This window comes from Hemiscyllium ocellatum, chromosome 47 (assembly GCF_020745735.1).
Source record: "Hemiscyllium ocellatum isolate sHemOce1 chromosome 47, sHemOce1.pat.X.cur, whole genome shotgun sequence".
In the NCBI taxonomy this organism is placed as follows: Eukaryota; Metazoa; Chordata; class Chondrichthyes; order Orectolobiformes; family Hemiscylliidae; genus Hemiscyllium; species Hemiscyllium ocellatum.
The window spans coordinates 15,847,937-15,875,268 of NC_083447.1; the positions used below are offsets into that span (position 1 = coordinate 15,847,937).

Sequence of the window (27,332 nt, forward strand, 5' to 3'; positions counted from 1 at the left end):
CATCACATCACCGGACATGACGTCAGCGCGCCGGCCGGCCGGCCCGGCCAACGGCTGCCAACGCCGCCATCTTGGGAAGGGCTCCCCCTCTTAAAAGGGTCAGACAGGGAACTGGTGGGGCCCACACACACCCTCCCAATAATGTCCCCCCACACACACACCATCCCAGGAATGTCCCCCCCCTCACACACACACACACCCTCCCAGGAATGTCCCCCCCCTCACACACACACACACACACACCCTCCCAGGAATGTCCCCCCCCTCACACACACACACACACACACACACCCTCCCAGGAATGTCCCCCCCCTCACACACACACACACACACACACCCTCCCAGGAATGTCCCCCCCCTCACACACACACACACACACACACCCTCCCAGGAATGTCCCCCCCCTCACATACACACACACACACACACACACCCTCCCAGGAATGTCCCCCCCCCTCACACACACACACACACACACCCTCCCAGGAATGTCCCCCCCCTCACATACACACACACACACACACACACCCTCCCAGGAATGTCCCCCCCCTCACACACACACACACACACACCCTCCCAGGAATGTCCCCCCCCTCACATACACACACACACACACACACACACCCCCTCCCAGGAATGTCCCCCCCCTCACATACACACACACACACACCCTCCCAGGAATGTCCCCCCCCTCACACACACACACACACACACACACACCCTCCCAGGAATGTCCCCCCCCCTCACACACACACACACACCCTCCCAGAATATCCCCACTCTCTCCAGAACAAACATATCAAATGTAACTTTCAAAAACAAAATTTTTTAAAAATTTCCAGCTGATCGGTTTTGTTAAGTTGTTTCTGTGTAAGGTGTGAATTTGCTTCCAGTTAAACCTGTTCCACTATAACCTGGTGTTGTGCGATTGTTAACTTTACATCCAAGTTATTCGACTGGGTGAGGCGGTGCAGGGTTCTGAGCAAACCTCCAGGGATATTCCCAACCAGGCTGAGTCACCCAGGGCCCACAGGAATTTTTACATTAGATTAGATTTTTTACATTAGATTACTTACAGTGTGGAAACAGGCCCTTCGGCCCAACAAGTCCACACCGACCCGCCGAAGCGCAACCCACCCATACCCCTACATTTACCCCTTACCTAACACTACGGGCAATTTAGCATGGCCAATTCACCTGACCCGCACATCTTTGGACTGTGGGAGGAAACCGGAGCACCCGGAGGAAACCCACACAGACACGTGGAGAACATGCAAACTCCACACAGTCAGTCCCCTGAGTCAGGAATTGAACCCGGGTCTCAGGCGCTGTGAGGCAGCAGTGCTAACCACTGTCAGATCCTACAGGGTCGACAGGGCTGTTTCTGCTGTTGTCTTTTCCAGTGTCTACGTTGATGCTAGGTAAGCTGTTCAGCTTCATTTCTTCGAGTCAGAGAAAGTGAGGACTGGAGAGTCAGAGGTCAAAGAGAGTGGTGCTCGAAAAGCACAGCAGGTCAGGCAGCATCCAACGAGCAGGAGAATCGACATCTCAGGCATACGCCCTTCATCAGGAACGTGAGAGAGAGAGAGGTGTTCAAAGATAAATAGAAGGGTGGACTGGGGGATGGTCAATGCAGGTTGGGGGGTGAGGGGTGAGGGGTGATTCCACCAGTACAACTGAACGGCTTGCTACGCCACTGAGAGTCACACTTAGGCCAGACCAGGTGAGGATGGCAAATTTCCATCCGTGAAGGGCATTCGTTGACCAGATGGGTTTTCCAACGATGGTTGTATGATTCTTAAATTGATAATTCCAGTTCTTTTCTTATTTGAATTCAAATTCCACCCTCTACCGTGGTCAGATCTTCAATATACTCAATGACTTGGCCTCCACACCCTGAGTTCCACAGATTTGTTACAAAATTCCTCCTCACTTCAGTTCTAAAAGGTTGTCCCTTCACTCAGGCTGTTCCCTTGGGACCTCATTTCACCTCTCACTGGATACTAAACAGAAATCTATCAGTTTCTGACCTTGAATGTACACAAAGACCGAGCTTCCACAGCTCACTTTAGCAGTGAATTTCAAACATTGACAATCGCAGGTCCCTGGAGAAAGTGAGGACTGCAGCTGCTGGAGAGTCAGAGTTGAAGAGTGTGGCGCTAGAAAAGCGCAGCAGGTCAGGCCGCATCCGAGCAGCAAGAGAGTCAACATTTCGGGCATAAGCCCTTCATCACAGATCCCAACCTATGGAACAGCAGCTACCCATTCACTACAAGGTGTCCTTCACCCTGAGGCACCCCTTCAGCTGAAGGCAGACATCACTCAGACAGGAAAGCACGATAAATTACTCAGGATCAAGAACAGAGTCAAATAGCACTTTCAGATACAGACCCTTTGGTCCAACCCGTCCATGCCGACCAGATATCCCAATCCAATCTAGTCCCACCTGCCAGCCCCCAGCCCATATCCCTCCAAACCCTTCCTATTCATATACCCATCCAAATGCCTCTTAAATGTTGTAATTGTACCAGCCTCCACCACTTCCTCTGGCAGCTCATTCCATACACGTACCACCCTCTGGGTGAAAAAGTTTACCCTTAGGTCTCTTTTATATCTTTCCCCTCTCACCCTAAATCTATGCCCTCTAGTTCTGGACTCCCCTATTCTAGAAAAAGACCATTCGGCCCAGCCAATGCGTGGTCCTATCCCCTCCCCATTGCTCATTCAGGTTCATCATTGTAACCCTCCGTCTGCTTGATCCTGATTTGCTAATCACCATGTTCAGGGAGTTGTTATTACACACCCTCTGGAACGGGGGAGGGGGGAACCTGAACCCGGCCCTCCCTGTCCAGCGATAGGGACACTACCACTGTGCTGTTCATTTTAACAACAGCCAGCTCCACATTCTCCACACCCACAGGCTAGAAAGGACTGTTTTTAAGAGTGGCAGTTGCCTGTTGGGGTCTGGGGGTCTGGAGGCCCTCTCCCCTCCTCTCTCTCTCTCTCTCTGTTCCTCCCAGGGCTCTAGGACCCTGGAGACACCCATTAGTCTCGCGTCACCGTCGATGCCCCGCCCCCGGAAGTACGGTTGATGCCCCGCCCTCTCCTCCAGGGGGTGGGAGAGGACCTGCTCCAGGGATAGGGACAGGGACAGACAGAGGGAGAGAGGGAGAGGGAGAGGGAGAGGGAGAGGGAGAGGGAGAGGGACAGGGACAGGGACAGGGACAGGGACAGAGAGGGACAGGGACAGAGAGGGAGAGAGGGACAGAGAGGGAGAGAGGGACAGAGACAGAGACAGAGACGGACAGGGACAGGGACAGAGAGGGAGAGAGGGACAGGGACAGGGACAGAGAGGGAGAGAGGGACAGGGACAGGGACAGAGAGAGGGAGAGAGGGAGAGGGAGAGGGAGAGGGACAGGGACAGAGAGGGACAGGGACAGAGAGGGAGAGAGGGACAGAGAGGGAGAGAGGGACAGAGAGGGAGAGAGGGACAGAGACAGAGAGACGGACAGGGACAGGGACAGAGAGGGAGAGAGGGACAGGGACAGGGACAGAGAGAGGGACAGGGACAGGGACAGGGACAGAGAGAGGGACAGGGACAGGGACAGGGAGGGAGAGAGGGACAGGGACAGAGACAGAGACGGACAGGGACAGAGAGGGAGACAGACAGAGGGACAGGGACAGAGAGGGAGAGAGGGACAGGGACAGAGAGGGAGAGAGGGACAGGGACAGGGACAGGGACAGAGAGGGACAGAGACAGAAAGGGAGACAGCGGGACAGAGACAGAGACAGGAACAGAGAGGGAGACAGAGGGACAGAGAGGGGGACAGAAAGAGTGAGGGGCAGGGAGACAGCAACAGAGACAGACTGAAAGAGTGAAGGACAGAGAGAGAGAGAGAGAAAGATAGAGAATGGAGTCAGTAACAGAGGGAGACACACAGAGGGAGAAAGTGAGGGACACAGATAGAGAGACAGAGGGGGACACACAGAGGGAGAGTGAAAGGGACACAGACACGGAGAGAGAGAGAATGGACTCAAAGACAGAGGGAGAGACACGGAAGGAGGGAGGAAGGGACAGAGAGCGAATGGAGACAGTGACAGAGACAGAGGGGGACACACAGATGGAGAGAGTGGGGGACACGGACACAGAGAGAGAGAGAATAGAGACAGAGGGAGACACAGACAGAGACACAGAGAGAATGGAGTCAGAGACAGAGAGGGACGCACAGTGTGTGTGGATGGAAGGGAATGTGGTGCAGACTCTCAGAGCCTTGGGGTAAGTCATAGAGTCGTAGAACCATTCAGCACGGAAACAGACCCTTCGGTCCAACTTGTCCACGCCAATCAGATATCCTAAATTAATCTAGTTGCATTTTCCAGCACCCGGCCCATATCCCTCCAAACCCTTCCTATTCATATACCCATCCAGATGCCTTTTAAATGTTGTTATTGTACCAGCCTCAATCACTTCCTCTGGCAGCTCTTTCCATACACGCACCACCCTCTCTTTAAAAAAATTACCCCATAGGTCCCTTTTAAATCTTTCCCCTCTCACCTTAAGCTCTAGTTCGGGACTCCCCTGGGGAAAACACCTTGGCTATTCACCCTTTCCACGCTCCTGGTGGTTTTATAAACTTCTCTAATGTCGCCCCTCGGCCTCCGACACTCCAGGGATTAAAGCCCCGGCCTGTTCAGCCTCTCGTGAAAACTCAAAGCCTCCAGAAAGGCACAGTTGGCGAGAGCTTTTGATCTGAAACAGAAAGTGCCGGAACAAAACTTTTAAGAAGTACCACGGATGCTGGAAATCTGAGACCTGAGGGTGCTGGGGAAGCTCAGCAGACCCGGCAGCATGTAAGCTTCGAACAGTACAGGCCATTCGGCCCACTGTGTCTGTGCTGACCGTAATGCCATTCCAAACTAATCCTATCTTCCTGCACATGAAACATTCACTCTGCGTCCCCTCTCCTCAGAGGCTGGCAGACCTGAGTTTCTCCAGCATTCTCTCTATTTCACTTTGTTGGAGACGCTCAGGCAGGGGATACGATCTGTTGCAATTATTTTCAGCTAAGTTGGAGTGAAGTTGCCTTTGCGCGTACTCCCTGTGTCTGCGTGGGTTTCCTCCGGGTTTTCTGCCACAGTCCAAAGATGAGGTGCAAAGGCCATAGTGTCCAGGGATGTGCAGGTTGGGCGGGTTAGCCATGGGACATGCAGGGTTACAGGGGTAGGGTAAGAGGCTGGGTTTGGGTGGGATGTCCTTTGGAGGGTCGGTGTGGACTCAAAGGGCCGAGTGGTCTCTTCCTACACCTTAGGGGTTGTGTGATCGGTGAGGAGTATCGCTGGTCACGTTCTCAAGTCTCTTGTTTCCCGCCCTGTGCATTTCAGGTCCCCCGGGCCGCTGGTCGAAGAGGGCATGCTTTGCCAGGCAGCGAGCGAGGGTCCATGCTCCCTCCACTTCACCGCCTTGTGTTCCTGGCTGGCGTCTGAGCTGAAGTCCATAAGCCCTCTGGAGGAGTGCATCACCCCGACGACGGGTGAGCGAGCGCGGGGTCCTCTTTATTTGGGATCAAGAGGAAGGAAAGGCCTCACGGTTGTCCGTAAAAATCACAGCAAGGTTCCTTCAGGCCATCTCCTAATTGTCAACCCCATCCCCTCCATCACAGAATCGTTACAGTGCAGGCCATTCGGCCCACCGTGCCTGGCTCTATTACCCAGAGTGCCACTCTCCTGCCCTCTCAACACACACCATCTCCGTCCAAATAATCGTCCAATGCCACCTTGAAAGTTGGCCAATCCCTGCCTGGATTGAAATTCTAGCAGTCAGGGATGTCTGCAATCTGGAGAAAAAAAAACTATTAAATCTGGAATTGATGGGTATTGGGGAGGGGCGAACACTTTGCTGATTAGAGCCATATGTGACACACAGGAAGATGGTGGTGGTTGTTGGAGGTCAGTCATCTCAGCTCCAGGACATCTCTGCAGGAGTCCCTCAGGTGTAGTGTCCTAGGCCCCAACTATCTTCAGCTGCTTCATCAATGACCTTCCAGAAGTGAGGATGCTCGTCAATGATTACACAATGTTCAGCACCATTCCTGACCCCTCCGGTACTGCAGCAGTCCGTGTTCAAATGCACCAAGATCTGGACAATATCCAGGCTTGAGTGGAGAGTGTGGTGCTGGAAAAGCACAGCGGGTCAGGCAGCACCCGAGGAGCAGGAGAATCGACATTTCGGGCAAAAGGCCTTCATCAGGAATGAGGTTTGTGGGCCGGGGCTGAGAGATAAATGAGAGGGGGTGAAGGTGATAGGGTCAGAGGGGGCAGTGATGGACGGGTCTGGAGGGCAGTGCCGAGTTGGAGGCTTGGGGACTGGGATAATGTGGGGGGGGAGGGGAAATGTGGATATCCAGACTTGGGCTGACAAGTAGAGTAAAAAGTGAGGTCTGCAGATGCTGGAGATCAGAGCTGAAAATGTGACAAGTAGATGCCACATAATGCCAGGCTACAAATCACCAATCATAGACTATCTAATCACCACTCGTTGACAATCACCAAATTCCCCCACTATCAACATCCTGAGGGTTACCATTGACCAGAAGCTGACCTGGACTTGCCAAATTAATACCATGGTTACAAGAGCAGGTCAGAGGCTAGGTATACTGCAGTGAGTAATTCACCTCCTGACTCCTCACAGCTTGTCCACCACCTACAAGGCCCAAGTCAGGAGTGTGATGGAATAATCCCCACTTCCCCCTGGATGGGGGCAGCTCCAACAACACTCAAGAAGCTCAATACCGTCCAGGACAAAGCAGCCCCCCGCATGATTGGAACCACACTCACAAACATCCCCTCTCCTTCCTGGTGCAGACAAGGTAGACAGTTTTTCTCTGACTCTAAACTGCCTGTGAAGGTGTGCCTCAGAATATTTCACTGATGTTTCGGGAAAGAGATACTGATGTTGGAATCGCTAACCAGAGGCCCCAGGCTTAAGTTCTGAGGTTCAAATCCCACCAGGGCATCCAAATTTAAGAAATAAACCTGACATTGAAAGGTAGTTATGGTGATGGTGATCAGAACAACCAGTTGTTGTAAAAACCCCATCTGACCCTTCAGGGAAGGAAATCTGCCATCCTTACCTGGTCTGGCTTACATAGGGCGTAAATATGACACTGGATGATTATTCAAATAGAAACGTTTAAGGTTATGAGGAGAAAGCAGGGGAGTTGCACTAAGTCAGTACGCTCATTTACACCAGCTGATGGGCCGAATGGCCTCTTGCTGCCCAGTAACTCTGCTCCCGTTCTGTCATGTGACTCTAGACCCACAGTGACTCTTAACTGCCCCCTGGAATGACCCAAGTGGAACGCACTTGCTGAAGGGGTGGGCAGCATGTGTTGGTTGTACCAATGGGTGCCCACATCCTGCAGGGGCTGTACAGAGGCAGCTATGGGAATGGAATTTGTTGTTGTGCTACACGCCTCAGTCAGGCCTCTCGTGATGGGATCTGGGGACTCCGGCTCCCCAACCCCCTGAGAGACAGCTCCCCTAGGCCATACATCCCACCCTCAGGACATTTGCTGCAGATTATAGAGTGTGTGGGGGGGGGGGCAGTTTTGGGGGGTGGGGAGAGAGTGAAGGGGAGATGCCAGCTGGGCGCACTCGCTACCTGTGCAGCTTGATGCTCCTACCAGTGGCATTCTGTGGCACTGCCTTGATGGTCTCACATGTAACATACGTGACCTGGTGCCCCTGAAATGTGGTAGAAAGTGGTTGACCCAGTGGAGTGCTCTTTCTGCTCCCCCCACCACTGCCCCTTAACCCCTCCCCTACGCCCCCCCCGAGTGATGCAGTCAGCTGGTCAGCGAGGGTAGAGGTGAGGAAAGGCTGATAGACGCCCAGCGGCAGTGCCACGCGACCACGTGACGATGGCATTGGGGCGTGCCAGCGCCGTCATGTGTGAATGTGCCAGTGGTGATTCTGCCCGTACCGAAGGACAGCGTGGTGGGGGAGGGGAGGGGCTCTCCAGTGCTCCTTCAGGGTAACGCAGGGCGGTTAGTGACAATTCCGTCTGGGGAATCATTGAGCAGTCGGAGCTCTGGAGTAACGTGGGGAGATTCGGTGAAGGGAGTGGGTCTGAACATGTCTGTCAGTCAGTGCTTGCAGGATAATAACAAAGGCATCAGATGGGCACTGACCTGTGGGACACTCTCCCCCACCCCCCCCACGCAACAAGAGGCTGGTCTCTGAAAGAAAAGTTGAAGCGATCCACAAGGAACATTAGTGTTGTTGATGGGGGGAGGTGGAGGAGGCAGGTGGAAGACAGGTAAACACAATTGAGGCAGCATTCTGATCAGGTTAAATAGCAGAGCCCACTCGATGGGCTGAATGGCTGTTTCCCATTCCCTTATCTCACCCGCCACCCCCTCCATGCCTCACCCCAATTTGGTTGCTATGTGGCACGTGGCACAGGCAGTGTGGGTTGGGTGGCCTTTGGTGGATCCAATCCAACTCGCTCACAGGCTCCGTTTCCGCTCTGTAGGCCCTGAAGATTCGGAAACCTTCCAACTGGAAGCCAGCGGCTTGGTGAATGAGTTGCGCTGCCCCTATCCGTCACTCACCACAGGCGATGTGACCTCCAGGCTGAACAACAGAGAGAGCTGTCTCCAGCTGCTGTGTAAGTATCTGACGATGTGTTGGAGAGACAGGGTGTGAGGGGGAGAAGCTAGATCCCACTGTGTAATGGAGATGGGGGGTACGTGTGGGATTGCCAGTGGTGGTGGTGGAGAGTGTCCACACTGACTGTAGCACAATACCCACCCTGGAGTTCATCCTGGACAGACACACTGAGGCCTAATCTGCCGAGCCTGAGGCCTAGTAACTAAAAGGAGCAATAACACGGATTAGCCAGCCATTCCAGAGCTAGCTCCTGAACCAAACTCTTCCGTTCCCCTTTTCTCCTTGCTTGTTCTTCCTTCTCAAAGTGTAAAGGTTACGTTAGACCAGCTCCAGAGACAGAAAAGGGTTCAAATCCCACTCCAGGTACTCGGGAGCCTAGGCTGAGAATCCCAAGAGGCAGGCCTGAGGGAGCACTGCACGGGCACAACTACTTTTGTCTGTTTCATTGTTCGCAGAATCCGCTTAATTTTTTTTGTTTGAACGAGAAAAGGCCCCGATGTCCGTCATGTGAGTTTATAAAAGATCTCAAGGGGCTGCTTAAAAGGATCAAGGGAGCTCCAACAGTCCCAGGCACCGTCAGGAAAAGCACACGGCCAAATCCATATCCAGATCCTCGTTTGTGGGGTTGCGGCCAGGCTTCCTACGCGTCACTCTCGTAAAACACTTTGATTTTGTCGTGAAGTGTTTTGGGACTCCTGGCGGTGCTGACTCAATGCAATTTTTTTTTCCTCTTTCAGACGTGTTGGTCAATATTAATGTATGTGACTCCCTGCATAGTTCAGATTCCCCCGCAGTGACCATGTGTTCCTCAGCTCGTAATCGAGGCAGTGAACCACGGCGCCATACGCCTGTCGTGCCCGTGCTAGCTCGTGAATCTCATATTCACTGCTCCCACATACCCCCTCCCAACCCCAGCCCCCTCTCCTGTGATCTGTGCGCGCTTTTTTTTCGGGTATTTATCCAATTTTCTCTTGAAAGTTGCCGTTCACCCCTCCCCAGTGGCTTCTCATCCTTCCTGAAGTACAGGTCTTTCTGCTATAACGCTCGTTTCGTCAGCACGAATGAGCCATAACGCGATTGATGAATTGTGGACGTGGTTTGGATAACCATGAACGTTCTACTCAATGGGGAGTGTCGCAATTTTCTATAGCAATCTTCCACAGAGTGATTTTCTCGTGGTTTCCCGTGGCGTGATTTTCTGTAGCTTATCAGTGAACGGCAGCATGGTTTTGTGCGGGGGGAGATCGTGCCTTACCAACTTAACAGAGTTCTCTGAGGAAGTGACCAAGTTGATAGATGAAGGGAGGGCTGTAGATTGCATATACATGGACTTTAGTACGGCGTTTGATAAGGTTCCCCGTGGTAAACTAATGGAGAAAGTGAAGTCACATGGTGTACAGGGTGTTCTAGCTCGGTGGATAAAGAACTGGTTGAGCAACAGGAGACAGAGAGTAGTAGTTGAAGGGAGTTTCTCAAAATGGAGAAAGGTGACCAGTGATGTTCCACAGGGATCAGTGCTGGGGCCACTGTTTGTGATATACATAAATAATCTGGAAGAGGGCACTGTTGGTCTGATCAGTAAGTTTGTAGATGACACGAAGATTGGTGGAGTAGCAGAAAGCACAGGGGACTGTCAAAGAAAACAGGAGAATGTAGATAGACTGGAGAGTTGGGCAGAGAAGTGGCAGATGGAGTTCATTCCGGGCAAATGTGAGGTGATACATTTTGGGAAGTCTAATTCTAGAGCAAATTATACAGTAAACGGAAGAGCCTTGGGAAAAGTTGATGAGCAGAGAGATCTGGGAGTTCAGGTCCATTGTACCCTGAAGGTTGCTGCACAGGTGGATAGAGTGGTCAAGAAGGCATATGGTATGTTTACCTTCATCAGATGGGGTATTGAGTATGAGAGTTGGCAGGTCATGATAAACTTTGGTTCGGTTGCATTTAGAATACGGTGTACAGTTCTGGGCGCCACATTACCAAAAGGATGTGGATGCTTTGGAGAGGGTGCAGAGAAGGTTTACGAGGATGTTGCCTGGTATGGAAGGTGCTGGCTATGAAGAGAGGTTGAGTAGGTTAGGTTTATTTTCATTAGAAAAAAGGAGATTGAGGGGGGACCTGATTAAGGTCTACAAAATCATGGAGGGTATAGGCAGGGTGGATAGACATAAGCTCTCTCCCAGGGTGAGGGATTCCATAACGAGAGGTCACGCTTTCAAGGTGAGAGGTAAAAGTTTAAGGGGGATACACGCGGCAAGTACTTCACACAGAGGGTGGTGGGTACCTGGAACACGTTGCTAGCAGAGGTGGTAGAGGCAGGCACAGTAGATTCATTTAAGATGTGTCTGGACAGATGCATGAGTAGGTGGGGAGCAGAGGGATACAGATGCTTAGGAATTGGGCGACAGGTTTGGACAGTGGGTTTGGATCAGCTCAGGTTTGGAGGGCCGAAGGGCCTGTTCCTGGGCTGTAAATTTTCTTTGTTTTTTTGTAGTGGTTTCCCGTCCTGTGATTTTCTACAGTACGAGGTGACAGAGGAACAGAACGGTCACATTATAGCAGAACGACCTTTGTGGTGTTCAGAGTTAGGTCCAATCCTCCAGCTGAGGCCACAGAGATCCACTCCCTCCACCACTGACACTCAGGAGCAGCAGTGTGTGACATCCATAAGATACGCTGCATACAATCAGGGAATCACCGATGGGAATACCATTTTGAAGGCCATGGGGATGTGGCTTGCTTCTCTCTTGTCAGAAGTGACCATTTGCTTGGCACGAATATTACTTGCTGCTTAGACATAGAGTCATACAGTACGGAAACAGACCCTTCGGTCCAACCAGTCCATACCAACCATAATTTCCAATTAAACTCGTCCCACCTGCCTGCTCCTGGCCCATATCTCTCTCAAGTTTTCTTGTTCATGAACTCATGACATGTCTTTTTAAATGTTGTAATTGTGCCTGCATCCACCACTGCCTCTGGAACTTCATTCCACATGCAAATCACTCTAAGACCAACAGTGCCCTCTTCCAGATTATTTATGTATATCTCTAAAACAAAGAAAAATTGCCCCTCAGGTCTTTTTAAAATCTCCCTCCTCTCACCTTAAAAATCTGCCCCGAGTCTTGAATATACCTTCAGGGAACAGACTTCTGCCATTCACCCTATCCATGCCCCTCATGATTTTATAAACCTCTATAAGGTCACCCCTCAGCCTCCGACGCTCCGGGGAAAACAGTCCCAGTATGGAGGACACTTTAGCGATCAGTGCTTGCACTCCAGCTATTCCCAATATATATTCATGATGCAGGTGAGGGAAGTGCATATAATTTCTCCACATTTGCATTTCACACACAGTTGGGTGAACTGTGGAGGGGATGCAAAGATGCTTCAGCTTGATTTGGACAACTTGAGTGAGTGGCGGATGGCGTATAACGTGGACAAAGGCAGGTGGTGAAAAGCAGGAAGGCAGACTATTACCCGAATGGTGGTGAGCTGGAACAAGACGACACGGTGGCTCAGTGGTTAGCACTGCTGCCTCACAGCGCCAGAGACCCGGGTTCAATTCCTGCCTCAGGCGACTGTCTGTGTGGGTTTCCTCCGGGTGCTCCGGTTTCCTCCCACAGTCCAAAGAAAATCTGCACATTGGGTGAATTGGTCATGCTAAATTGCCCGTAGTGTTAGGTGAATGGGGTAAATGTAGGGGAGTGGGTCTGGGTGGGTTGATCTTCGGAGGGTCGAAGTACTTACACTACTGTAAGTAATCGAAATCTAATCTAAGACCTGGGTCTCCTCGTGCTCCAGTCGCTGAAAGGAAGTGTGCAGCAGGCAGTGAGTAGGATGTTGGCCTTCACAGAGAGAGGATTCGAGTCCAGGAGCAGGGATGTCTCACTGCAATTGTCTCGGGACCTTGGTCCTGGAGTATTGTGGTCAGTTTTGGTCCCCTTATCTGAAGGAGGATGTTCTGGTGATGGAGGGAGTGCAGCGACGGAGGGTCACCAGACCGATCCCTCAGACGGCAGCACTGAGGAGCGTTTGAGTCGGTTAGGACTGTACACACTGGAGTTTAGAAAAATGAGGGGGATTCTCAGGGAAACCTGTGAAATTCTAACAGGTTAGGTACAGGAAGGATGTTCCCAATGGGGCCACAGTCGAAGGGTACTCGATCATTTGTTTAGGACTGAGATGAAGAGATATGATATTGAGTTCAGAGTTCCTGTTATTTAAAGAGCAAAGCTGGTAGGTGGAGGGAATGCTGGATGACTCGAGATACTGAGGTTCTGGTTAGGAAAAGGAAGGAGGTGTCCCTCAGCTATAGACAACTGGGATTGGGTGAATCTCTCGGAGTACAACGGCAGCAGGAGAATACTCTGGGAAATCAGAGGGGCAAAAATAGGACATGAGATAGCTTTGGGAAATAGGATTTAAGGTGAATCCAAAGAGATTCCACAAATACATTAAGGGCAAAAAGGTAACTAGGGAGAGAATAGGGCCCCTTAAAGATCAATGACGCCATCTCTCTGTGGAGCCACAGGAGGTGGGTGAGAAACGAAATGAATATTTCACCTCAATATTTACTGGGGAGAAGGGCTTGGAAGCTCGGGGGAAATAAATAACGATGTCTTGAAAAGTGTCCATGTCACAGGTGCTGGAGGTCTTAAAATGCATAAAGGTGGATAAATTCCCTGGCCAGGTATTTCCCAGAACTTTGTGGGAAACTAGGAATTGATTGCTGGGCCCCTTGCTGAGGTATTTGCATCATGGATAGTTACAGGTGAGGTGCCGGAAGACTGGAGGTTGGCTAATGTGATGTCAGTATTTAAGAAGGGTGGTAAGGACAAGCTAGGGAGTTATAGACCAGTGAGCCTGATGTTGGTGATGGGCAAGTTGTTGGAGGGAATCCTGAGGGGACGAGATTTACATGTATTTGAAAAGGCAAGGTCTGATTAGGGATCGTCAGCATGGCTAGAAGACATAGGAGTGGAAGTAAGGCCATTCGGCCCATCGAGTCCACTCCGCCATTCAATCATGGCTCATGGGCATTTCAGCTCCACTTACCCGCATTCTCCCCGTAGCCCTAAATTCCTTGTGACATCAAGAATTTATCAATCTCTGCCTTGAAGACACTTAGCGTCCCGGCCTCCACTGCACTCCGCGGCAATGAATTCCATAGGTCCACCACTCTCTGGCTGAAGAAATGTCTCCGCATTTCTGTTCTGAATTTACCCCCTCTATTTCTAAGGCTGTGTCCACGGGTCCTAATCTCCTCACCTAATGGAAAGAATTTCTTAGCGTCCACCCTTTCCAAGCCATGTATTATCTTGTAAGTTTCTATTAGATCTCCCCTTAATCTTCTAAACTCCAATGAATACAATCCCAGGATCCTCAGCCGTTCCTCGTATGTTAGACCAACCATTCCAGGGATCATCTGTGTGAATCTCCGCTGGACACGTTCCAGTGCCAGCATGTCCTTCCTGAGGTGTGGGGACCAAAACTGGACACAGTACTCCAAATGGGGCCTAACCAGAGCTTTATAAAGTTTCAGTAGCACAACAGTGCTTTTATATTCCAACCCTCTTGAGATAAATGACAACATTGCATTCGCTTTCTTAATCACGGACTCAACCTGCATGTTTACCTTTCGAGAATCCTCGACTAGCACTCCCAGATCCCTTTGTACTTTGGTTTTATGAATTTTCTCACCGTTTAGAAAGTAGTCCATGCCTGTATTCTTTTTTCCAAAGTGCAAGACCTCGCATTTGCTCACATTGAATTCCATCAGCCATTTCCTGGACCATTCTCCCAAACTGTCTAGATCCTTCTGTAGCCTCCCCACTTCCTCAGTACTACCTGCCTGTCCACCTAACTTCGTATCATCGGCAAACTTCGCTAGAATGCCCCCAGTCCCTTCATCCAGATCATTAATATATAACGTGAACAGCTGCGGCCCCAACACTGAACCTTGCAGGACACCGCTTGTCACCGGCTTCCATTCCGAAAAAGAACCTTTTATCCCAACTCTCTGCCTTCTGTCAGTCAGCCAATCCTCAATCCATACCAGTAGCTCACCTCAAACACCATGGGCCCTCACCTTGTTCAGCAGCCTCCCGTGTGGCACCTTATCAAAGGCCTTTTGGAAGTCTATATAGACCACATCCACTGGGTTTCCCTGGTCTAACCTATTGTCACCTCTTCAAAGAATTCCAACAGGTTTGTCAGGCACGACCTCCCCTTACTAAATCCATGTTGACTTGTTCTAATCTGACCCTGCTCTTCCAAGAATTTAGAAACCTCATCCTTAATGATGGATTCTAGAATTTTACCAACAACCAAGGTTAGGCTAATTGGCCTATAATTTTCCATTTTTTGTCTTGATCCTTTCTTGAACAAGGGGGTTACAACAGCGATCTTCCAATCATCTGGGACTTTCCCTGACTCCAGGGACTTTTGAAAGATCTCAACCAACGCCTCCGCTATTTCCTCAGCCACCTCTCTCAGAACTCTAGGATGTAGCCCATCGGGGCCAGGAGATTTATCAATTTTAAGACCTTTTAGCTTTTCTAGCACTTTCTCTTTTGTAATGGCAACCATACTCAACTCAGCCCCCTGACTCCCTTTTATTGTTGGGATATTACTCATGTCTTCCACTGTGAAGACTGACGCAAAGTACTTATGTCCCATCACCAGGCTTCCAGCATCAGTTTGAAGTGGTCCAAAGCCTACTTTTGCCTGTTTGTTTCTTATGGATTGAAAAAAACTGTTACTCTCATTTCTAATATTACTGGCTAGCCTACCTTCATATTTGATCCTCTCGTTCCTTATTTCTCTCTTTGTTTTTTTTAGATTAGATTACTTACAGTGTGGAAACAGGCCCTTCGGCCCAACAAGTCCATACCGACCCGCCGAAGCGCAACCCACCCATACCCCTACATTTACCCCTTACCTAACACTACGGGCAATTTAGCATGGCCAATTCACCTGACCTGCACATCTTTGGACTGTGGGAGGAAACCGGAGCACCCGGAGGAAACCCACGCAGACACGGAGAATGTGCAAACTCCACACAGTCAGTCGCCTGAGGCGGGAATTGAACCTGGGTCTCAGGTGCTGTGAGGCAGCAGTGCTAACCACTGTGCCACCGTGCCACCCACAGTTTGTTTTTGTAGCCTTCCCTATCTTCTGATTTCCCACTGCTCTTGACCACTTTATAGGATCTCTCTTTTTCTTTAATACATTTCCTGACTTGCTTTGTCAGCCATAGCTGTCTAATCCCTCCCCGGATAATCTTTCTTTTCTTGGGGATGAACCTCTGTACAGTGTCCTCAATTATACCCACAAACCCTTGCCATTTTTGCTCTACTGTCTTCCCCGCTAGGCTCTGCTTCCAGTCTATTTTCATCAGTTCCTCACTCATGCCCTCGTAATTACCTTTATCTAACTGTAACACCATTACATCCGATTTTGCCTTCTCTCTTTCAAACTGCAGACTGAACTCTACCATATTATGATCGCTGCTTCCTAAGGGTTCCCTTACTTTAAGATTTTTTATAAAGTCTGGTTCTTTACAAAGCACTAGGTCCAGAATAGCCTGCTCCCTTGTGGGCTCTATGACAAGCTGTTCCAAAAAGCCATCCTGTAAGCATTCCACGAACTCCCTTTCTTTGGATCCACTGACAACATTATTTACCCAATCCACCTGCACATTGAAGTCTCCCATGATCACCGTGACCTTGCCTTTCTGACATGCCTTCTCTATTTCCCGGTACATGTTGCGCCCCTGGTCCTGACCACTGTTAGGAGGTCTGTACATAACTCCAATTATGGTTTTTTTGCCTTTGTGGTTCTTCAATCCACCCACACAGACTCCACATCATCCGACGCTATGTCATTCAGTGCCATAGATTTAATTTTGTTCTTAACTAACAAGGCAACCCCACCCCCTCTGCCCACCTCCCTGTCTTTTTGATAAGTTGAAAATCCTTGAATGTTTAACTGCCAGTCCTGACCCCCCTGTAACCAAGTCTCTGTGAGGCCTCCCACATCATAATCATTTACAATGATTTGAGCCATTAGTTCATCTACTTTGTTACGAATGCTATGAGCATTCAGGTAAAGTGCCTTAATGCTAACTTTCTTATCATTAGAAATATTGGAAGTCATAAGATGTCCTAAGTTATCCTTCCTTTTTGCTGCATTCCCAGTCTGCCTCAAGTTTAAATCCGCCTGCACATACGCTATCCTGTTCTTACCTTTCCATTTAACCCCATACTCCCTGTCGCTTTCACTTTCCATTCCCCCTTCCCCACCCCCAACTCAAAAGTTTAAAGTCCTACTGACCACCCTATTTATCCTCTTCGCTAGAACATTGGTACCTGATCGGTTCAGGTGGAGACCGTCCCAACGGTACAGATCCCCCCCGTTCCAAAACTGATGCCAATGCCCCATGAAGTGGACTCCCTCTTTCCCACACCAATCCCTTAGCCATGTATTTACTTCCCTAATTTTCTTATCCCTATGCCAATTGGCACGTGGCTCGGGCAGTAATCCAGAGATTATGACCCTTGAGGACCTGTACTTCAATTTCCTCCCTAGTGCTTGATAATCCCCAAACAGGTCTTCCACCCTAGCTTTGCCAATGTTGTTACTCTTTGTGCGTGGAAAATCGTGTTTCACGAGTTTGATAGAGTTTTTTGAAGAAATAACAAAGAAGATTGATGAGGGCAGAGCAGTAGTTGTTGTCTATTTGGGCTTCAGCAAGGTATTCGACAAGGTTCTGCATGGCAGACTGGTTAGTGAGGTTAGATCACATGGGATCCAGGGATGCTAGTCAGTTGAATACAAAATTGGCTTAACAGTAGAAGACAGAGGGTGGTGGTGGAGGGTTGTTTTTCAGACTGGAGGCCTGTGACCAGTGGAGTGCCACAAGGAGTCCACTGCTTTTCATCATTTATATAAATGATTTGGATGTGAACATAGAAGGATAGTTAGTAAATTTGCAGATGACACCAAAATTGGAGGTGTAGTTCACTGTGAAAAAGGTTACCTCAGATTACAACGTGATCTTGATGAGATGGGTCAATGGGCTGCAAAGTGGCAGATGGAGTTTAATTTAGATAAATGTGAGGTGCTGCATTTTGGAAAGGCAAATCAGAGAAGGACTTTATACACTTAATGGTAAGGTCCTAGGGAATGTTGCTGAACAAAGAGACCTAGGAGTGCAGGTTCATAGCTCTTTGAAAGTGGAATTGCAAGTAGATAGGATAGTGAAGAAGGTGTTTGGTATACTTTCCTTTATTGGTCAGAGCATTGAGGGCAGGAGTTGGATCATTATGTTATGGCTGTACAGGACATTGGTTTGGCCAGTTTTAGAATTCTTGAGTTCAATTCTAGCCTCCTTGTGTTCAGAAATATGCCAATCCTCAAAGGGTTCAGATAAGGTTTACAAAGATGTTGCCAGGGATGGAGGGGTAGGTTGAACAGGCTGGGGCTGTTTTCTCTGGAGTGTCGGAGGCTGAGGAGTGATCTTAACAAGGTTTATAAAATCATGAGGGGCATGGATAGGATAAATAGACAAAGTATTTTCCCTGGGGTGGGGGAGTCCAGAGCCAGAGGTTATAGGTTTAAGGTGAGAAGGGAAAGATTTAAAAGGGACCTAAGGGGCAACTTTTTTCACGCAGAGGGTGGTACGTGCATGGAATAAGTTGCCAGAGGATGTGGTGGAGGCAATTATAGCATTTAAAAGGTGTCTGGATGGTTATATGAATGAGAAGTGTTCAGAGGGATATGGGCCAAGTGCTGGCAAATGAGACTAGATTAATTTATGATATCTGGTTGGCATGGACGGGTTGGACCGAAAGGTTTGTTCCTGTGATGTTTAACTCTATAAATGTCCCCACCCAGAGAGTGGGGGAGCCTGTAAACTCTCTGCCATAGAAAATGGTTCAGACCAAAACATTGAACGTTTTCAGGAAGGAGTTAGATTGAGTTCTTCGGGATAAAGGAATCAAAGGGGACCGGGAGAAAGCGGGAACAGGGGACTGAGCTGGATGCTGAGCCCAGATCCCAGGGTTTGGTGGGGCAGGCCCGAAGAGCTGAACGGCCTCCTCATGCTCCAGTTACCTGTGTTCCTGTGCCACTGGGCGCCAGTTGATGTCTGTCACTTTGACTTTGGTTTCAGTGTTCCTGGGCTCGGAGCTACTGGCAGCTAGAATCTTACACGCCAGGAAACCCTTGGCGCAGTGTCAGGTACCGAGGGACGCTGGCGATGGTGATTACAACGAGATCCTCAAAGAACTGCAGCCTCTGTGCCGGACGCTGGGTATGGCTGAACCCACCCAAGACACCCCTGTGCCCCAACTCTTTAGAGACCTGGAAACTAAAGTAAGGAGCCTGGAGACATTGGGGGTGGGGGGGGCGTCGGAGGAGCTGTCAGAAGCCCCTTGCGATTTAAAATGATATGAAACATCGAAAAGTTACATTTGTGGTTGATGTCCTTAAAGGTTTCAGCCCTCGTTTATCTGTTGTTTGCTGAGAGTTCAGTTTGTTTGTCAGATGACAGCACACTTGCCTTCATCGGTCAGAGCATAGAGTACAGGCGCGGGGCCATCTTGCTATAACTGGGCAAGACATTGGTGAGCGCTGCGTACAATTCTGGTCACCCTGCTACAGGAAGGATGTTGTTAAACTGGAAAGGGCACCGTAAAGATTTACAAGGATGTTAACGAGACCGTTAACGGTTTGAGTTATAAGGAGAGGTTAGATATACTGGGACTCTCTTTCTCCCTGGAGTGTGGGAGGCTGACGGATGACCTTATTGACGTTTATAAAATCAAGGCAGGGTCATGGATAGGGTGAGTAGCCAAGGTCTTAGGGAGCCGGGGGTGGGGGTGGGGTCCAAAACTAGAGGACATAGGTTTAAGGTGAGAGGGGAAAGGTATAAAAGGGGCAACCTTTTCACACAGAGGGTGGTGCGTGAATGGATGAGCTGTAGAGGACATGGAGGAGGCTAGTACAATTACAGCATTTAAAAGACGTTTGGGCATGAGTAGGAAGGGTTAGAGGGATGTGGGCCAAACATAGGTAAATGGGAACAGTAATGTTGAGGAAACCTGGTCAGCATGGACGGTTTTGGGCCGAAGGGTCTGTTTCTGTGCAGCTTTGAAAGTGTCCCGTGAATTGTTCACTTCGCAATCGGCTGTGTTTCTCTCAGGAGGTAGAACCGAGCTTCACAGGACAGTGAGCAATGTAACCTGTGAGGGTGTCTTCAGTATGAAGTTGTCTGTGTAATACACCTGCTGTAGGTCTGTGTGTGTAGACACAGACATGTGCAATGAGGAGGCATAGAAATGCATGCTGGGAAGGGGCCAACTCTGCACGTGTGTGATGAATGAATCCTCCCTGTGTCTAACCCGTTGGAATATTTGTTTTCCAGCTCCGAGATGTCAGTGCCGGGTTGCCGGAGGGCGGAGTGGGAAAAGCCCTGCTGAGCAAGAGCCTGGGGCTGGAACAATGGGTACGGTGTCGCCTCCGGCTGTCTCTCTGTAACCTTCGCACATAATGATGGTCAACACTGTCTGGGCTATCTCCCCCTCCCCAATCCCCCGCCCATCCAGTCCCTCTCCTGCACTGGGCAGTCTTACCCGGGTGGGAATTTCCTCATTCCCAGTCACCAACACCACCTCACGGGGTGGGGGATGAACACCAGCCAGCGTCCCCACCCCAGCTCCTCCTGGGTAAGAGAGTGAGTCCATTCCCTTTGCTCCATTCCTGGTGATTGTTAGCTGTGTCTGAGTTGGGGGAGGGGCAGGGCATCTGATGCCATTCGCCTGAGGGTTGTTGGTGCCCCTTGACCTGAGGTGCGCGGCAAGACGAGAATACCGCCCCCTGGGGTGCCACTGAGTGCCCACCTTGGCCGGTTGCCAAGGTGGAAGTTGGGCATTGCCCGGTTTGAGTGGGGGTGGGGGAAACAGGGAACGGAAGGTAACGCTATCCCAAGTGCCCATCATGGCGATGTCCATGAGGTGGCAGCCTTGCCAACGATGCCCACACCCCCACCCACCCCGGTACGAATGAAGGGCGAAGAAGGATCCTCACTAACCCTGCCATATTCCTTGCCGCAGGAGAACCTGAAGGAGATCCATCGAGCGCTGAGTGTTGAGTACATGTGCCGCCGGCAGATGCTGATCACTCGCCTGGACGTGACGGTGCAGTCGTTCCACTGGGCCGAGGGAGCACAGGTTTGCAATCTCCTGAGCCACTCGCCTGTCGGCAATGCGGAGCAGCCCTTTCCTCCTTGCCCTTCCCATAACCTCGAGTCAGGAGCTACGGCCCTTTGAGCCTGCTCTGCCCTTTCACTTCCGCTGATCCGAGTGTATCCTCCAACCCACCTTCCCAACCTTCCTGCTGGCCTCTCACAAGCTAGAGATAGGAGCAGGCAGTTCGGCCCGTCAAACTCGCTCTGTCATTCCATAGGATAGACCCTTCAGCCCAGCTTGTCCATGCTAATCAGATTTCCTCATCTAAACCAGTCCCATTTCCTACATTTGGCCTATATCCCCCTCAACCCTCACACACCTATCCAAATTTCTTTTAAACGTTGTAACTGTACCTCCATCTACCACTTCCTCTGGCAGCTCATTCCATACACGTACCACCCTCTGTGTGAACAAGTTGCCCGTTAGGTCTCTTTTATATCTTTCCCCTCTCACCCTAAACCTATGCCCTCTAGTTCTGGTCTCCCCCACCCCAGGGAACAGACTTTGTCTATTTATCCTATCTGTGCCCCTCATGATTTTATAAACAAGTCACCCCTCAGCCTCCGACGCTCCAGGGAAAACCGCACCAGCCTGTTCAGCCTCTCCCTGTGGCTCAAGCCTTCCAATATCCTGATAAGTGCCTTCTGCACCCTCGGCTTCTCCTCGATCTCAATGCTGTTCTAAAAGCTTATCAGTCTCATTTTTATTTTGAATAGATTTAGTGACCCGACCTCCACTGTCTCCTGTGGAAGACGTTTCCACAGGCTCACACCCCGCAAGAAATGGGGAGTTGATGGCCTAGTGCTGTTGTCACGGGGCTGTTAATCCTGAGACCAAAGGGACCTGGGTTCGAAATCTGCCACGGCAGACGGTGCAGTTTGAAAACTCCACAGAAAGAAAATCTGGAATTAACAGACTAATGCTGCCCATTGCCGATTGTCGGATAAACCCAAACTAATATCCTTTAGGGAAGGAACTCTGCCATCCTTACCTGGACTGGCCTACGTGTAACTCCAGACCCACAGGTGACTTTTAACTACCCTCTGGGCAGTTAGGGATAGACAATAAATGTTGGCCTGTCCAGAGAGTGCTGCCCCTTGTGAATGAATCTGAAAATAAATCTATTCCCCGTCTGCCTTAAAAGTATTCCACTTAACAGACAAAGAGAGTGCAGAAAGTATTCCACTTAATGGGGAGAGAGAGTGCAGAAAGTGTTCCATTTAACAGAGAGAGAGAGAGTGCAGAAAGTGTTCCACTTAACGGAGAGAGAGAGAGAGTGCAGCAAGTGTTCCATTTAATGGAGAGAGAGAGAGAGAGAGCAGAAAGTGTTCCATTTAATGGAGAGAGAGAGAGAGAGAGAGAGCAGAAAGTGTTCCATTTAATGGAGAGAGAGAGAGAGAGAGAGCAGAAAGTGTTCCATTTAATGGAGAGAGAGAGAGAGAGAGCAGAAAGTGTTCCATTTAATGGAGAGAGAGAGAGAGTGCAGAAAGTGTTCCATTTAACGGAGAGAGAGAGAGTGTGCAGAAAGTGTTCCATTTAACGGAGAGAGAGAGAGAGTGCAGAAAGTGTTCCATTTAACGGAGAGAGAGAGAGAGTGCAGAAAGTGTTCCATTTAACGGAGAGAGAGAGAGAGCGCAGAAAGTGTTCCATTTAATAGAGAGAGAGAGAGAGAGAGCGCAGAAAGTGTTCCATTTAACGGAGAGAGAGAGAGAGTGCAGAAAGTGTTCCATTTAACGGAGAGAGAGAGAGAGAGTGCAGAAAGTGTTCCATTTAACGGAGAGAGAGAGAGAGTGCAGAAAGTGTTCCATTTAACAGAGAGAGAGAGAGAGAGTGCAGAAAGTGTTCCATTTGACGAAGAGGGAGAGAGAGAGTGCAGAAAGTGTTCCATTTAATAGAGAGAGAGAGAGAGAGAGAGAGAGCAGAAAGTGTTCCATTTAACAGAGAGAGAGAGAGAGAGAGAGAGCAGAAAGTGTTCCATTTAACAGAGAGAGAGAGAGAGAGTGCAGAAAGTGTTCCATTTAACGGAGAGAGAGAGAGAGAGTGCAGAAAGTGTTCCATTTAATGGAGAGAGAGAGAGAGAGCAGAAAGTGTTCCATTTAATGGAGAGAGAGAGTGCAGAAAGTGTTCCATTTAATGGAGAGAGAGAGAGAGAGAGCAGAAAGTGTTCCATTTAATGGAGAGAGAGAGAGAGAGAGTGCAGAAAGTGTTCCATTTGACGGAGAGAGAGAGAGAGAGTGCAGAAAGTGTTCCATTTGACGGAGAGAGAGAGAGCGCAGAAAGTGTTCCATTTAATAGAGAGTGCAGAAAGTGTTCCATTTAATAGAGAGTGCAGAAAGTGTTCCATTTAATAGAGAGTGCAGAAAGTGTTCCATTTAATAGAGAGTGCAGAAAGTGTTCCATTTAATAGAGAGAGAGAGTGCAGAAAGAGTTCCATTTAATAGAGAGTGCAGAAAGAGTTCCATTTAATAGAGAGTGCAGAAAGAGTTCCATTTAATAGAGAGTGCAGAAAGAGTTCCATTTAATAGAGAGTGCAGAAAGAGTTCCATTTAATAGAGAGTGCAGAAAGAGTTCCATTTAATAGAGAGTGCAGAAAGTGTTCCATTTAATAGAGAGAGAGAGAGTGCAGAAAGTGTTCCATTTAATAGAGAGAGAGAGAGTGCAGAAAGTGTTCCATTTAACAGAGAGAGAGAGAGTGCAGAAAGTGTTCCATTTAATAGAGAGAGAGTGCAGAAAGTGTTCCATTTAACAGAGAGAGAGAGAGAGTGCAGAAAGTGTTCCATTTAACAGAGAGAGAGAGTGCAGAAAGTGTTCCATTTAATAGAGAGTGCAGAAAGTGTTCCATTTAATAGAGAGTGCAGAAAGTGTTCCATTTAATAGAGAGAGAGAGTGCAGAAAGTGTTCCATTTAATAGAGAGTGCAGAAAGAGTTCCATTTAATAGAGAGTGCAGAAAGAGTTCCATTTAATAGAGAGTGCAGAAAGAGTTCCATTTAATAGAGAGTGCAGAAAGAGTTCCATTTAATAGAGAGTGCAGAAAGAGTTCCATTTAATAGAGAGTGCAGAAAGAGTTCCATTTAATAGAGAGTGCAGAAAGAGTTCCATTTAATAGAGAGAGAGAGAGTGCAGAAAGTGTTCCATTTAATAGAGAGAGAGAGAGTGCAGAAAGTGTTCCATTTAACAGAGAGAGAGAGAGTGCAGAAAGTGTTCCATTTAATAGAGAGTGCAGAAAGTGTTCCATTTAATAGAGAGTGCAGAAAGTGTTCCATTTAATAGAGAGTGCAGAAAGTGTTCCATTTAATAGAGAGTGCAGAAAGTGTTCCATTTAATAGAGAGAGAGAGTGCAGAAAGTGTTCCATTTAATAGAGAGAGAGAGTGCAGAAAGTGTTCCATTTAATAGAGAGTGCAGAAAGTGTTCCATTTAATAGAGAGTGCAGAAAGTGTTCCATTTAATAGAGAGTGCAGAAAGTGTTCCATTTGACGGAGAGAGAGTGCAGAAAGTGTTCCATTTAACGGGAGAGGGAGAGAGTGCAGAAAGTGTTCCATTAACAGGGAGAGAGAGAGAGAGTGCAGAAAGTGTTCCATTAACAGGGAGAGAGAGAGAGAGTGCAGAAAGTGTTCCATTTAACGGAGAGTGAGAGAGTGCAGAAAGTGTTCCATTAACAGGGAGAGAGAGAGAGAGTGCAGAAAGTGTTCCATTTAATAGAGAGTGCAGAAAGTGTTCCATTTAATAGAGAGTGCAGAAAGTGTTCCATTTAATAGAGAGTGCAGAAAGTGTTCCATTTAATAGAGAGAGAGAGTGCAGAAAGTGTTCCATTTAATAGAGAGTGCAGAAAGTGTTCCATTTAATAGAGAGAGAGTGCAGAAAGTGTTCCATTTAATAGAGAGAGTGCAGAAAGTGTTCCATTTAATAGAGAGAGCAGAAAGTGTTCCATTTAATAGAGAGAGAGAGTGCAGAAAGTGTTCCATTTAATAGAGAGAGAGAGTGCAGAAAGTGTTCCATTAACAGGGAGAGAGAGAGTGCAGAAAGTGTTCCATTTAATAGAGACAGAGAGTGCAGAAAGTGTTCCATTTAATAGAGAGTGCAGAAAGTGTTCCATTTAATAGAGTGCAGAAAGTGTTCCATTTAATAGAGAGTGCAGAAAGTGTTCCATTTAATAGAGAGTGCAGAAAGTGTTCCATTTAATAGAGAGAGAGAGTGCAGAAAGTGTTCCATTTAATAGAGAGAGAGAGTGCAGAAAGTGTTCCATTTAATAGAGAGTGCAGAAAGTGTTCCATTTAATAGAGAGAGAGAGTGCAGAAAGTGTTCCATTTAATAGAGAGTGCAGAAAGTGTTCCATTTAATAGAGAGAGAGAGAGAGAGAGAGAGAGAGAGAGTGCAGAAAGTGTTCCATTTAATAGAGAGTGCAGAAAGTGTTCCATTTAATAGAGAAAGAGAGTGCAGAAAGTGTTCCATTTAATAGAGAGTGCAGAAAGTGTTCCATTTAATAGAGAGAGAGAGTGCAGAAAGTGTTCCATTAACAGGGAGAGAGAGAGTGCAGAAAGTGTTCCATTTAATAGAGACAGAGAGTGCAGAAAGTGTTCCATTTAATAGAGAGTGCAGAAAGTGTTCCATTTGAGAGAGAGTGCAGAAAGTGTTCCATTTAACGGAGAGAGAGAGAGAGAGTGCAGAAAGTGTTCCATTTAATAGAGAGAGAGAGTGCAGAAAGTGTTCCATTTAATAGAGAGTGCAGAAAGTGTTCCATTTAATAGAGAGAGAGAGTGCAGAAAGTGTTCCATTTGACGGAGAGTGAGAGAGTGCAGAAAGTGTTCCATTAACAGGGAGAGAGAGAGAGAGTGCAGAAAGTGTTCCATTTAATAGAGAGTGCAGAAAGTGTTCCATTTAATAGAGAGTGCAGAAAGTGTTCCATTTAATAGAGAGTGCAGAAAGTGTTCCATTTAATAGAGAGTGCAGAAAGTGTTCCATTTAATAGAGAGTGCAGAAAGTGTTCCATTTAATAGAGAGAGCAGAAAGTGTTCCATTTAAGAGAGAGAGAGAGTGCAGAAAGTGTTCCATTTAACGGAGAGACAGAGAGAGAGTGCAGAAAGTGTTCCATTTAACGGAGAGAGAGAGAGAGAGTGCAGAAAGTGTTCCATTTAAGAGAGAGTGCAGAAAGTGTTCCATTTAAGAGAGAGTGCAGAAAGTGTTCCATTTAAGAGAGAGTGCAGAAAGTGTTCCATTTAAGAGAGAGAGAGAGTGCAGAAAGTGTTCCATTTAATAGAGAGCGCAGAAAGTGTTCCATTTAATAGAGAGCGCAGAAAGTGTTCCATTTAACGGAGAGAGAGAGAGTGCAGAAAGTGTTCCATTAACAGGGAGAGAGTGCAGAAAGTGTTCCATTTAATAGAGAGTGCAGAAAGTGTTCCATTTAATAGAGAGAGAGTGTGCAGAAAGTGTTCCATTAACAGGGAGAGAGAGAGTGCAGAAAGTGTTCCATTTAATAGAGACAGAGAGTGCCGAAAGTGTTCCATTTAATAGAGAGTGCAGAAAGTGTTCCATTTAATAGAGAGAGAGAGTGCAGAAAGTGTTCCATTTAATAGAGAGAGAGAGTGCAGAAAGTGTTCCATTTAATAGAGAGAGAGTGTGCAGAAAGTGTTCCATTAACAGGGAGAGAGAGAGTGCAGAAAGTGTTCCATTTAATAGAGACAGAGAGTGCCGAAAGTGTTCCATTTAATAGAGAGTGCAGAAAGTGTTCCATTTAATAGAGAGAGAGAGTGCAGAAAGTGTTCCATTTAACGGAGAGAGAGAGAGAGAGTGCAGAAAGTGTTCCATTTAATAGAGAGAGAGAGTGCAGAAAGTGTTCCATTTAATGGAGAGAGAGAGAGAGAGTGCAGAAAGTGTTCCATTTAACGGAGAGAGAGAGAGAGAGCGCAGAAAGTGTTCCATTTAATAGAGAGCGCAGAAAGTGTTCCATTTAATAGAGAGCGCAGAAAGTGTTCCATTTAATAGAGAGCGCAGAAAGTGTTCCATTTAATAGAGAGCGCAGAAAGTGTTCCATTTAACGGAGAGAGAGAGAGTGCAGAAAGTGTTCCATTAACAGGGAGAGAGTGCAGAAAGTGTTCCATTTAATAGAGAGTGCAGAAAGTGTTCCATTTAATAGAGAGCGCAGAAAGTGTTCCATTTAATAGAGAGTGCAGAAAGTGTTCCATTTAACAGAGAGAGAGAGAGAGTGCAGAAAGAGTTCCATTTAATAGAGAGTGCAGAAAGAGTTCCATTTAATAGAGAGTGCAGAAAGTGTTCCATTTAATAGAGAGTGCAGAAAGTGTTCCATTTAATAGAGAGAGAGAGTGCAGAAAGTGTTCCATTAACAGGGAGAGAGAGAGAGTGCAGAAAGAGTTCCATTTAATAGAGAGTGCAGAAAGAGTTCCATTTAATA

General features: G+C 48.2%; 1 protein-coding gene across 2 annotated transcripts in view; it reads left to right on the plus strand.

Moving 5' to 3' along the window:
• Positions 1-3,873: 3,873 nt before the first annotated feature.
• The window catches only part of LOC132836758 (protein FAM98A-like), a 48,381-nt gene continuing 24,922 nt past the window's right edge, over positions 3,874-27,332 (plus strand). Inside the window, exons 1-6 of one of the 2 annotated variants that reach the window (XM_060856200.1) lie at positions 3,874-4,276; positions 5,383-5,531; positions 8,534-8,668; positions 18,848-19,050; positions 20,102-20,182; positions 20,790-20,906. In XM_060856200.1, coding sequence (XP_060712183.1) covers positions 3,912-4,276; positions 5,383-5,531; positions 8,534-8,668; positions 18,848-19,050; positions 20,102-20,182; positions 20,790-20,906 — 1,050 coding nt within the window. In that variant the 5' untranslated portion in view covers positions 3,874-3,911. The remainder of the gene's footprint in view (positions 4,277-5,382; positions 5,532-8,533; positions 8,669-18,847; positions 19,051-20,101; positions 20,183-20,789; positions 20,907-27,332) is intronic. The other variant, XM_060856201.1, reaches the window with a different exon arrangement.